The sequence below is a fragment of the Festucalex cinctus genome, chromosome 8 (assembly GCF_051991245.1).
Source record: "Festucalex cinctus isolate MCC-2025b chromosome 8, RoL_Fcin_1.0, whole genome shotgun sequence".
Taxonomy (NCBI): Eukaryota; Metazoa; Chordata; class Actinopteri; order Syngnathiformes; family Syngnathidae; genus Festucalex; species Festucalex cinctus.
In genome coordinates, this window is record NC_135418.1 from 24,439,020 (window position 1) to 24,451,864 (window position 12,845).

Consider the following 12,845-nt stretch of genomic DNA (forward strand, 5'->3'; position numbering starts at 1 on the left):
TGACGTCAGAGCTCCTCTTGAATGGACGCACGCACGCACGCACGCACGCACGCATTTCGTCACTCGGCGTTTGACTGCTTCGGCGTCACACGTCGCGAGCATTTCACAGACTTGTTTGGTCGCCCCACGCCGCCGCATCAAAGCAAAGACATCATCAGTCTTCCACAGACACGATGCGACAGTTTGCATGACATTTTCCTGTTTTTTTTTTTTTCCTTTATTCAACTCGAGATGTCAAAAAAGAAGAGCATGGACGTTTGCCTGCGTAGATTGAAACAGGAGCTGGTACGTGCTTCATTTTCCCCCCCTTTTATAGTTGACTTGTGTGCGCGTGAAGCTTAAGTGATGAATTCATGACAGTAATTCATAATAATCGAATGCTTTGATTGATGTTTAAGTCAGGCTCGCAGATGTGTAATATTTGACCTACATGTTTGCACTGCCTTGACCTACGAGTGTGCGCGTGCGCGCGTGACTCAACTAGAGTTGTTTCCTTGCCACTGTTACTTTACTGTTTTTTTTTTCATTTAGTGTATTTTTTAAAAATAATTTTACGTTACGTAGGCTTTAACACATACATTCACGTAAATATATTCAATTTTTTTTTTAAATATTTATTTTATTTTATTTTTAACTATTAGAGACACTTAGATGTTTGATGACCAATTAGACAACTACATACAGTAGGAGTGAGTCCATTATTTATTAATGGCTCTGTCATATATAATATTGGACAATTCATATCATCAATCCATTAAGAAAAATATATTATTATATTGTATTTCATTTATTGAAAGGGTGTGTGGACATGTTGATTTGATTCATTGTTTTGTATATGATGTTGCATAATATAGCGTAGCGATTACATTTGTTTATATATAAAATAAAATAGATCACACAATACTGTATAATTATTAATAGCAATACTGTAATTATATAGTGATTTTAAAACACTTTTCTTTTTGTCATTATAGATATAATTTATTTGTTGTTGTTGCTGTTTTATTTTAGACAAAAACAAAACAAAAACAAAAACAAAAAAAAACAAAAAAAAACAAGGTTGTCACTCTTCCTGCTACTGGGAACAAACTGAGCATACGCATCATCACGGACAGTTGACAACATTGCCGACTCATCATTTCGCTCATCCACTCACTCACTCACTCACTCACTCACTCACTCACTCACTCACTCACTCACTCACACTAAATCGCTCGCCAAAACTTACTCGACACTCCATAATGTGAGTGTGAATGAATGCTTGTCAATACTGAATGTTTCCTGAAATGTGTCTACAGCAGTTGATTCTCAAAGTGTGGTCTGATACCACCAGTACCCAGGCTCATTCTCGCAGTACGTTAAAGAATCACTGCAGTTCAGTTGCGTTTAACTTTTTTTTGTCGTCAATGTAGGTCAGGGGTGTCCAAACTTTTTCCTCTGAGGGCCACATACAGAAAAATTGAAAGCTGCAAGGGCCACTTTGATTCATTCATTGCCAGACCAGCAAAAAATGCATCATTTGACGTCTTTTTCCGTCATTGGCAGTGAATGAGTTAAACATGGTAAAAAATCAATGAAGCAATTATAAATGGTTGATATTAATGTACAGTTACTTATTGAAAACTGCTAACAGTCACAAGGCAAATAGTGACTCCTGTGTGCCACTATAATAGATACGCCTCTCCACTGAGCAGCAGCTGAATCCCAACTTGACATTCTGAACCACAAGAACAATCGGTCATCAACTTAACAACCATTAATTTAGAAACTATTTGTATTTCTGAAACTGAATTATTAGCTGCAAATTTGTGTCTTTGCGTAGCTAGAAATGTTTGATCCACCCTCTTTTTTTTCTTTTTTTTTTAACAGAATTTAAAAATTATTTTTAGTATTTGCCACGGGCCGCCAAAAAATGTATGGCGGGTCGCAAATGGCCCCCAGGCCGTAGTTTGGACACACCTGATGTAGGTGGCACATTAAAAAAAAAAAAAAAAAAAAAAAAAAAAGCCAACATGTTTTGAAAGTGTGAACACTTGCTGGGTGATGGGAGTCAGTAAGGGTCTTCGGTGTCAGTCTCTGCGTGGTGACATCAGGTCAACGCTCCCACGTTTGACCCTTGAACTTACAAGCTGGCGACCCCTTTCGCGTGTCATCTCGTGCAGTCGAGAGTAGACTTGAGTTTCCGTGTCGGCGTGGACGCTTCTCTCGCTGTTTTTTTTTTGTCAAAATTAAAGGAAATATATTTGTTTAAAAATATATTTTAGTAATTTTTTTTACTTGTCAAAATGTACTACTGGTATCGGCAGTTGGTATCGGTATCGATTTGAAAAAAAGTGGTATCGAACATCCCAAGTTTTTAGAATGTTTTTTTAATCAATATATTCATGATAGCCCAAACGCACACCAAACGCATTTTATGTTGCCTAGAGAAATTGGCTTTGAAGGTGAATTTTAAAGACAAAAAAAAACAAAACCTCTTTAATTTTCTTTTAATAGCTCCTGAAAATGTTTGCTTCCAACCAAAATTACCGACTTTCTGTGTTTTAAAAAAAAAAAAGGCATCTTGAGACCTTTTTTGTGGGTCGACTCATGACAAACATGTCTACCAAATTTCATGCTGCTAAGTGAAACGGTCTCGGTATTTAACTCATTCAGTGCCATTGACGACTATACACGTCAAAGATCAATTTTTAACTGGGCTGGCAGTGAATGAGTTAAGCTCGACATCAAATGTTACGTTCATGTTTATCTTTGTGGACGTCACCAGGAGGGTCTGAAACAAACTTCACTTGTTGAAGACGAGACGTTGCTGTTATTTGCTTTTATTAGCCTGTTGATGTTGACTTGCCTCCATATAGAGAGAGCCTCTGTGGTTGTGCTCCACAGATGCCTTCATTCCTGCGCCCTTGACACACTCACACACGACCATTCATTTTTAATGAGCCGGCTGGAGGGGCAGGAAGGAGTCCGATAACCTCAATGTTATAAAGCCCCCCCCCAACCCACCAAACAAGCAACAGGACTTTCATGTTAGAGACACAGAAGAGGCGCTTGTGTGTAGACTTTTTATAGCCACTCTATAATCTATACTACCAAGCATCAGTTGGGCTCTGAAATCAGCCATGACCATATGAAGCATTCAAACGTCCGAAACTTTATTGAAATGCGGCCAAGTGTCCACGCAATCTCGTCCGAAGATCACAGGAGCAGACTGATGATGCAAGAAGTGCACCAGGGCAGTAAACGGCTTCCCCTTGCGGCCTCGTTTTTCGTCGTCGCCTTTAAATCGGACTGGATGGATGTTTCCTAACGAGCTTCTCGGGCTGTTGGCGCCTTTTAAAAGAGACGTCAAAATAACATCTGCGCTTGACTTTCAAGTCGTTTTAAAGCAAATAAATGCCAGGCGGCTTAAGGTTGAGGAGGCTGACATATTTGGGCCACTCGCTACAGCCGCGAGTCAGCTAACATGTGGAATAATGGGGGCTTTGCTTTGTGGTGGAATATGAATTATTAATGGCGCCTCTGAAAAATAAAAAAAAGTCTGTGTTGGCCTTTGACCAATAGCTGGTTATGACTCAATCGCATTTGCTTTCATTAGCTGAGCATACTCAGCCAAAGGTTATTACAAGTTCAAGATGCAAGATATCGGCCACACATTGGCATAATCACAAGAATATTATATATAGAGGAAATAGTCATGTTAAAAAAAAAAAGAGTAGTTTTAAAGTATATATGATTTGGAGATAAATGTGTCAAAATGTAAAGAATAAATCAATGACTGCCTATTTGTGATATTATACTCCTGTTTTTATTGAAATGCATTTAAATAATATATTTTTAAGTTAATGTAGTTTTTTGATCAATTTAGTCATTAAATTATTAAATGCATGTATTGTTAGCTTTTTAATGTCGTTGCTATTTGTCAACTATGGGCAGACGTTTGTATGATTAAGGGATATATAAATAAACTTGACTTGACATGACTTGACTTAATTTACAGTTGGCCTGTTGAGTGACAAATTATGCAGCCAATTATATTTGATTTTTTTTCTTCAGATTATACATTTGAATTCTAAAAAATATTCTTCAACAATCAATTTTATACAAAGATTTTAATCTATTTTATAAATGTGATCTTATTATTGTGCTCATATGCTATTTTTGTTTTTAAAATGTTTATTGCTTTGTATTTGTTTCAAGTAGTTTAATTTTCTTAAGTTGTACATATATATATATATATATATATATATATATATATATATATATATATATATATATATATATATATATATATATATATATGTGTGTGTATATTTAAATTGTTTTCAGTTATTTTTGATACTTAAAAAACTGATTTAAGTGACTGAATTACTTCTGATTGCAATTTTAACTTACATTCAAATATGTTATTCTTTTGAAAAATCGAATTTTATCTGCATTTTTCAAGTCTTTTTTCATGCATATTTTTTAAAATTATTTTACGTTATGCTAAAATAAGTATTATAGTTCTTATCATTTGAAAGATTTTGACATTACATTTAAAAATATAATTTTAAAAGCATTCTATTATCATTATTATTATAGTAATAATAATTATTATTGCTATGGCTGTTTGCTCATAGCCACAACTGAATTTAGAAACATTTCCTTGTGCATCACATTTGTGTTTTTTCCCACATTAGAAACATTATGCAACATGTCCTCCTCTCACGGGGCTTACAGGTTGTCTTGCACACCGAGGGGGGGTGATGAGGGAGTGTGGGTTATGTAGGGGGTAGTGGGGGTCACAGTCACATATTACAGTCTGCTGCTGTTACACAGACCCTTCGATCACCCATATGTAATCATTTATAATTGAAGCCATGGACTCTCATGGGCATCTAAACATATGCCCGAGTGCCCCCATAATCCCGCCCCACTGACCCTCACTGGCAGACTCTCATCTCATTGTCACTCCGTTTCCGCCCGAGTGACCCCCCCAAAACTCCCACATCTTACACAGTTTGGGGATTAGTCTAGACTTGCAGCTCTGATTGGTTGCCCCCATGCAAGACTGCTCCATATATACATCCATACGCATGAGGGCCAGTCAGGTTGGTGCATTTTGAGATGACAGTGACAGGCTGACTTCATACACGGTAAGAGGATGACTTGAATGGTGTTTCTTTGTTATTTTATTTTTTTTATCCTTAGAAAGTTTGGAATTACAGTCTGTGAGCATTTTTGGGGTCTCCAATTGAGCAGGAAGTCTGACATTTTTGTTTGAAGCAGCAATTTTGGGTGAAATCCAGGTTTCATACATTGACAAATTCATACTCGGAAAGTTGGGTCATGCTAAATTGCCAATCTTTTTTACCTACACAGTATCGCCCCCTTGAAAGTGATTTAAAAAAAAAAAAAAGCCAGTTTACTGATCAACATGAAGTATGGAGGAACTGCCTATTGTAGCAGGATGCATAAAAAAAGTCTCAAAGACCTATATCTGAAATTGAATAAAATTCGGCCATTTTGATGTAACAATGTTGTTGTAGTTGGGTAAGCTAAGTTTTCAAAGTTTATGCATGCTTATGTATGTACAGTATCCACTAAATGTTCTTGGTTGAAGACAAAACACGATGGTGGTGATTCACAAAGCGAGTCAAGGAAGCCAAATGATTCAGAACTTGGCCACCGGGGCTTTTTGTCTGTCTGTGTGCCTTCGAGAGATGATGTTGGGTCACATGACTCAGCCTCGAGAACAGATGAGAGGCGAATGCAAAGTAGGAGGCGGAAGATGACGAGCATGATTGCAGCAGAAGCAGACAAAAACAGGCGTGAAAAACAACTTTGTGTCCTGATTACATTTTTCAGCAAGTGCATGTTACATAAGTTGGAGGCTATGAAAGTTCTCTGTGGACTTTCTGTAGGATAACATGAAACTGTAGCTGATTGTCCCAAGAGCAGTTAACTCTTTGACCACCATAAACGTTTAATAGCGATTGGTAAAATCACGATGTCAATTATGTTTTGTTTTGTTTTGTTTTTTTATATAAATTTGCAGTTCACAGTCTAAGTGAAGCACGTGCTGCCTGGTCAATGAGTTATGGAATCAAAAACCATCATTATCTATAGCCAGCAGATGGCAGCATTGTATATCTTTTCGATGGTCTCAATGTGTATGAAATTTGATGAAACAGAACATTTTCAAGGAGATGTAAATGATCAAAGCCTTTGTCATAGTAAAGTTTTTTTTTTTTTGATAACGTGTGGCAGTAAAAGAGTTAAAAGGTACAATACTGCAAAAGTGGTAATGGTGAGAGCATACAGACAATATTGTATTGGTTTCAGTAAAGTAAAGGCGGGAAGATTCCCAGGTCTGTTTTGCAGCTATCATGGATTGGATTCACTCTTGAGTGCGGCCCATATGGGTCAATATGGACGTCCAGCCAAAACAGCCTGGAGACCTGCTGTCATGTTTCATTCTGTCAATTCATGCTGTTGTAATTGGATTAAAAAAAGAGGGACTGTTGAAGGGTCCAAGTTTGGACCCTGTGAAGCTGAAGTGGACACGTCCTGATTGTCATCACTCTCTTCACTCTGCAGGTGTCCATGAAGGAGGCGGGAGATGGCCTCCACGCGCAGATGAATTCCATGATGGGCGCTCTCCAAGAACTCAAGCTGCTTCAGGTCCAGACCGCTCTAGACAACCTCAACCTCTCAGCTCGAGGACGGAGACATCTGCAGGACGTGACCGTTTCTGACACTTCTTCAATAGCAGATCCCAGACTGTGCTCGTCCAACGACCCCAGCCCAAGTCCGGAGCCATCTACGGAGTTGTCACAAAGCAGATACAGTGAAGGGACTCTGTCCTCGTCGAGTTCCAGTCTGGAGATGGACAGAAGCGAGGAGGGAGACCTGGAGGCTGAACCGCGGAGATGGTCGGGATACGCGGCGCCGCAGGTGGATTTCTACGGACCCACGGTAGGGAACCCGCCACCCGAGCCCTACATGCAGCCTCCCAAGTGCAACCAACCGCTGGATCTGCCGGGCATCCTATACAGCCTCTCCAGAGAAGGTCCGTCCCTGGACAACGACTACTCTCAGGACAGCACGGACGACGCCGGCGACTGGACTTCGTCGCTCATGAACCGTTGCCGCAATCGGCAACCCTTAGTGCTTGGCGACAACGTCTTCGCTGACCTCGTAGGCAACTGGCTGGACTTGCCGGACATAGAACCGGAAGAAGCAGGAGAGGAAGAAGAGAAGAGGGAGGCAAGGGTGGCCGACGGGGGCGGCGACAGACCGGACATGCCGGCTCATCCGCTGCGCCTCAGCCGATCGCAGGAGATCTGCAGGAAGTTCTCGCTCACGAGCAACATCTTCAAGAAGTTCCTCCGAGGTGTCCGTCCCGATCGGGACAAGCTGCTCAAGGAGAGGCCCGGCTGGATGGCACCAGAGATCTCAGAGGGCGACCTGGTCAAGAGGCCCAAAAAAGCGGCTCCAAAAAGCTCAAAAGGAAGCTTTTATCTGCCGTTCTGGGCCAGTGGACAGCAGGGCAAAGAACGGTCGGAAACGCATCCGAGTGGTCAAAACCACTTGCAGCAATTCCATGAGAAGCCATTTGCAGGGATTTACTTAGACCGGAGACCTCCAGAGGGGAGACTGCGGAAAATGCAGCCCTTGTTTGACTACAACACAGCTGTGTGGGTCTGACGGCTGGCCAAGAGACTGGCACCACATTGGACCGGCAGCAGCTGCAGGGTTCATGAACGACTGTTACCAAAACAAAACATGAACGCCACATCTGCAATCCTTGTGATCAGGTTTTGTCTGACAATCTGATAACTTTCAAACTCCTCTTGGTGTCTTTAGTACAATCTATGTTTTCATTCATTTCTGGATGTCAGACTGGATCTGACTACCCCAGAAGACGGTACTTAAAAAAAAAAAAAATGACCAGACACTACAGTCTTGGTTTGCATGGGTTTATGTTTGATATATGATGTCTCTATACGCACACTTAAAAACATTCTGTCAGTTTCCAAGATGCTTGGGAAACTCAAGGATTTCTTTACAATTGAAAACGTTTTATGTTTTTTTTTTTTGTTATTTTATGCAAGTGAGCCCCAGTATACCCCACCCCATACACTCCTGGGCCAATGGCAAATCTGGCTTATGTTCCAAGAGTGTTGGGGGAAGACGGGATCAAACCTTTTTCACCCGTTGAGGCAGCACTTCGTTTCGCTACACTGTGTCGCTTGCGGACACTAAACACTAATCGTCATCACCATCATCACTGCAAACAAAATTTCACCGACCAATCAAGTACAGTTTGCCGCTTATTAGAAGCTAACCCTATTTTTTTGCATCCGACATGAATTAATTTCTGCATGATAGTGTCTTAGACAGTGTAGTCTGGCCTTTGTTTGAGAAAAACTTGGACATCTTTTCAGAAAAAGGGTTGATAACCAAATATTTACTTATTTGTTCAATATCACGACTGATTGGTGGACAGGAACTTCAGACAAATTATTGATATGCAACCTATTAGAAAGTCCATTTTATTCATTCTGTCCCCTTAACTCATTCACTCCCAGCCTTTTTCACAGAAGCAATTCCGTTCCCGTTCGAGTTCTATTGCTATAAAAGCATGAAACCTATCAAAAGAAAGATTAAAGTCTCCTTTCATCAGGAAAAAAAGTATGTTTCTGTTTCCGTTTTGCAGCAATTAGCATGAGAGAGAGAGCTAAGTTTCATCAGTTTTCACAAATCTATTCAAAATTGTAAGTAATTTAGCTTTTTTTCCACATGGCTCTGGTTGATCTCCTTTGCTCTGCAGCCACCTGGTGGCCCTTTGTGTAATAACTACCATTTCTGCAACCGTTCTTTGCAGTTGAGAGGCTGCATCAAAGCCTTCTGTATGCTCCAGCATTAAAAAACAAAAAAACGTATAAATACGTCTTTGGGACACTTAAAAACGTATTTACACGTTATTGGGCGCAAATGAGTTAATAGGAACAGTCTCTCTCTCATTCAGAAGATTTTAAGATACAGACTACCCCCTTTGAAACCAACAACGGTTCTAACAGTGGTTGGTTCACCATCAAGTCAATGTGTGAATTAATGTCATTTGATTTAATTCAAATGTGGAAAACTGATTTGTTATATTGGACGTTACAACGGTTCAGGATGCTTAACAAGATCTGACTTTTTGAGGCTGAGAACAAAACCACAGGATTCTCAGTGGGTCCATCCATTTTTTTGGACCGTCCCATCATCATTGCGTCATCTTGGCCCCAGCAGGACACGAAAGCAATCGAGTGCATGACCAGCTCACTTCAGTTCAATTTCTAGCGCTGTTTTCTTTTTTTGCCAGCTGTCACGTCACATATTCTTAATGACTCTGCTGTGTGCACACACTGAGTCAACTGTCAGTCCACATGGGCTACTGGCAGAATGGAGGGGGTGAGCATGGCACAGCATACCACTGACTGCCATCTGCTATCAGCACGTTATATAAAGAATAAGACTGGACCTACTAAAACAAAAATATGGGTGAAATGTACTGATCTTGTATATATCACACTTGGACCACTGATAGAATGCAAGGACAATCTTATAAATGTGATTTCTTCTAAGTATTTTTATTTTTATTTTTATTTTTATCGAATTGACCAATCAAGAGGCGGCATCTGGGATTAGGCCTCAGTTCTTATGCAGCCTCTTGGCCAGATGATCCATATGGTGAAGTCTCAGGATCCAGGTCACACACACATTTTGCAAAATGGCCTCTCTCACTCTATAATGATGTCAAGTTATTGATTTGTTTGCTTACAAGTTGGACATTCTTCAGCATCAGTTTTGATGTTTGGATTTTCTTAAGTGATAAATGTGCGTCATGTGTTTTGTAGAATTGTCACTTGACTTTTTGTATATAATAAATTTGATTTAAAAAAAACAAACAGCAGTTTTGTGGATCACTTTTAAATAGTGTTGTTCCGATACAGTTTTTGGCACCCGATACCGATACCCAGCTTTACAGTATCGGCCGATACCGATACCATACCGATACTTCTTTCCTCAACATGAAAAAGCTGTCCTGCTATTGGTTCAAAGCATTCAAGGGCCAATAGGATATCTTAGATCGGCATGCAGTGAACATGTCACATACCAGTAAACATCGTGCACGAGCAAGATACAAGATGCTGCATCTAAAATCCTATATTAGTGTTGGAATTAATGGTATCGGCATGTTACTGGTGAGTAGTCACCGATACCGATACCACTGTTTTAATGCAGTATCAGCACATCTGCCGATACCAGTATCGGTATCGGAACAACACTACTTTTAAATATAACAATTTTGTATTATAACTTGAGAGACATTTTCTTTTTGAAAACAATATGCCAAAGTAAACCAAGTTCCAAGTAAATTACAAAATAGAAAATAAAAATATTCATAAAATAAAAACAAAAATAAGTGTAAACAAAGTAGCCAATAAGCTTCGGAATAGACTTAGTTGTATTAATTTTTCCAATGTATGCTCCTTTTTTTCTTTTGTAATTTGACATAAAAAAAAAAGTTTCAGTTTGTTCTGTCAAAACAAAGCTGAAAAAAAAAGGTTCAAATGCCAGTAGCTGCAATTTAAGCAGGCCGCAACCAGTCGAGGATAAGCTCTTAGCTTTAGCTGGTCCTTGAAAGCTCCTGATAAACATTCACCTGTTTCAAAGCCAAGGGCTGCGAGCAAAATTGACTGCAAAAAAAGAAACTACAAATATCCTTGCACCAAAGTGAAGTGAAATCTTCTCTTGGAGTGGCCTAATGGAAACAACATGCTCTATGAATCCCCAGGCAGTGCAGGTATTGTTCCCGGAACCTGGCTTAAAAGTTAGTAGTGTGTTGTGTGGCTGGGCCGCTATGCTACCTAGTAGCCTATCAAAATTGTAATCTATCGGGATTTGCAAATAAAAAACTAATATTAATACATGGGATTAAATATACATTGTCCTTACAATGCATGAGAATGTTGCTTGATACATTTAATAACATAACGGATCTCCTTAGATTGTACTTAAGATTTTAGACTTGTATAGTAAACGCATATATGCAACTTTGTATGGATTTTGCTCCAGAAAGCCAGCATGCAGCTCCCTCCCCCCCTTTTTACTCCGTGTGGGTTAGAGAGCTGCTGCATGACTAAAAAGTTGATGGAGCTGGCTCGCTGGCTGCGCTCTAAATTGATTTCTAAATATGGAGCGGCAGTCATACGGCATCTTCAATAAGTAAAACGCTGAGACTGTGCAACACGCTTCTGACCGCATCAACTTTTTGTGTGCCTGCAGGGCAAAAAAAAAAAAACAGAAACAAACACCAGAGGTTTTGTCACAAATTTCTTTCGGCTCCACTCTGATGATATCATACATGCTTGTCAGAATGTATAGATGGAAACAGTTGTCGCGATGAAGCAGACTTGATGTTACCATCATACTTAGCATACACGCACATTTTCAGTCCAAATAAATCCTGATGTCCTCATTCCTAACTGCAACCAGCACACCATAAACTGTTGTGACTGTTCCAATATCCATCCATCCATCCATTTTCTTGACCGCTTATTCCTCACAAGGATTGTGGGGGGGTCAGCCAATCGCAGGGCACACAGAGACGAACAACCATCCACAATCACAAGCACACCTAGGGACAATTCGGAGCGCCCAATTAACCTGCCATGCATGTCTTTGGAATGTGGGAGGAGACTGGAGTACCCAGAGAAAACCCACGCAGGCACGGGGAGAACATGCAAACTCCACCCAGGAACCTGGAGCCTGGACTCGAACCGGAGTCCTCAGTAGTGGGCGGCGGACATGCTAACCAGTCATCCACCATGCCGCCCTAGCAATTACTTGTCATTGTTAATTAAAATTTGATTTTTCAAAAGTACTAATGGTATCGGTACTTGGTATCGGCAAGCATGGGACTCAAGAGTGAAAAATCGGTAGCAGTCAGCGAAACGAGATTCACGGGAGTATCAGATATGCCAAATTTTTAACAACACTTCATGATAAATTTAGCTTTTGACTGCTCATGATATCAAGGTTGAATTATTTTGTCTTCATTATTATTAATAATTATTACAATGGTGTTAATTTTTGTCCCATTATTTTAAAAATTATTATTATTATTATTATTATTATTATTATTATTATTATCTTAATTTTTGGAATTTTTGTTTTAATATTATTTGGATTAGTTACCCACACCCACGGGTCACATGTTCCAATATCAAACTGAAAAAATGTCCGATCATCATTTAGTTTTGCTTCAATTTTTCCCCACAACCAAATAAATCCAAAGGTTGCAACATCACAGAGTAGCATGCCGTGAATTATTGCGACTATCACAAAATCATACTGCCAAAAATTGTCATTGTTTTCTTTCACACACCATTTTTTTTTTTTTAAACTCACATTTATTTGTAAAACCCAACAAGTACAGTATATTGCTAATAATATAGCATGGATTGTAGTGTGTAACTGTGTATCCATCAATTCCATTTGTATGCCAATTTTGGCATGAATGTGTATTTTTTATTTTTTTTTTTTAAATGAAGACCTGCAAATGTGTGCAAGTGTGGGAGAGAGCGAGTAACAGCTGCAACAGTAGTGCCGTCGTCTCATCTAATTCAGTTTCCCCTGGGATCCCAGCAGCGGACTGTCTGGACATCAAACCCCGCCTACCCGCCCCCCCCTCCTCCCACACAAGCTTCCACTTGTCAGCTGTCGCTCTCACACAGGCCAAGACTCAAGTCACTTAAGCAAAGCTGTTCGGTCATCGCCCCCCCCCCCCCCCCCCCCCCCCGGTTGTA

The 12,845-nt window shown here is 39.9% G+C and overlaps 1 protein-coding gene across 1 annotated transcript; it reads left to right on the top strand.

Moving 5' to 3' along the window:
* Positions 1 to 82: 82 nt before the first annotated feature.
* On the top strand, positions 83 to 9,941 carry inka2 (inka box actin regulator 2). Its single transcript, XM_077530392.1, has 2 exons — positions 83 to 285; positions 6,583 to 9,941. The coding sequence occupies exons 1-2, from the start codon at positions 232 to 234 to the stop codon at positions 7,690 to 7,692; spliced, it is 1,164 nt and encodes a 387-aa protein (XP_077386518.1). The 5' UTR covers positions 83 to 231; the 3' UTR covers positions 7,693 to 9,941.
* Positions 9,942 to 12,845: the final 2,904 nt, after the last annotated feature.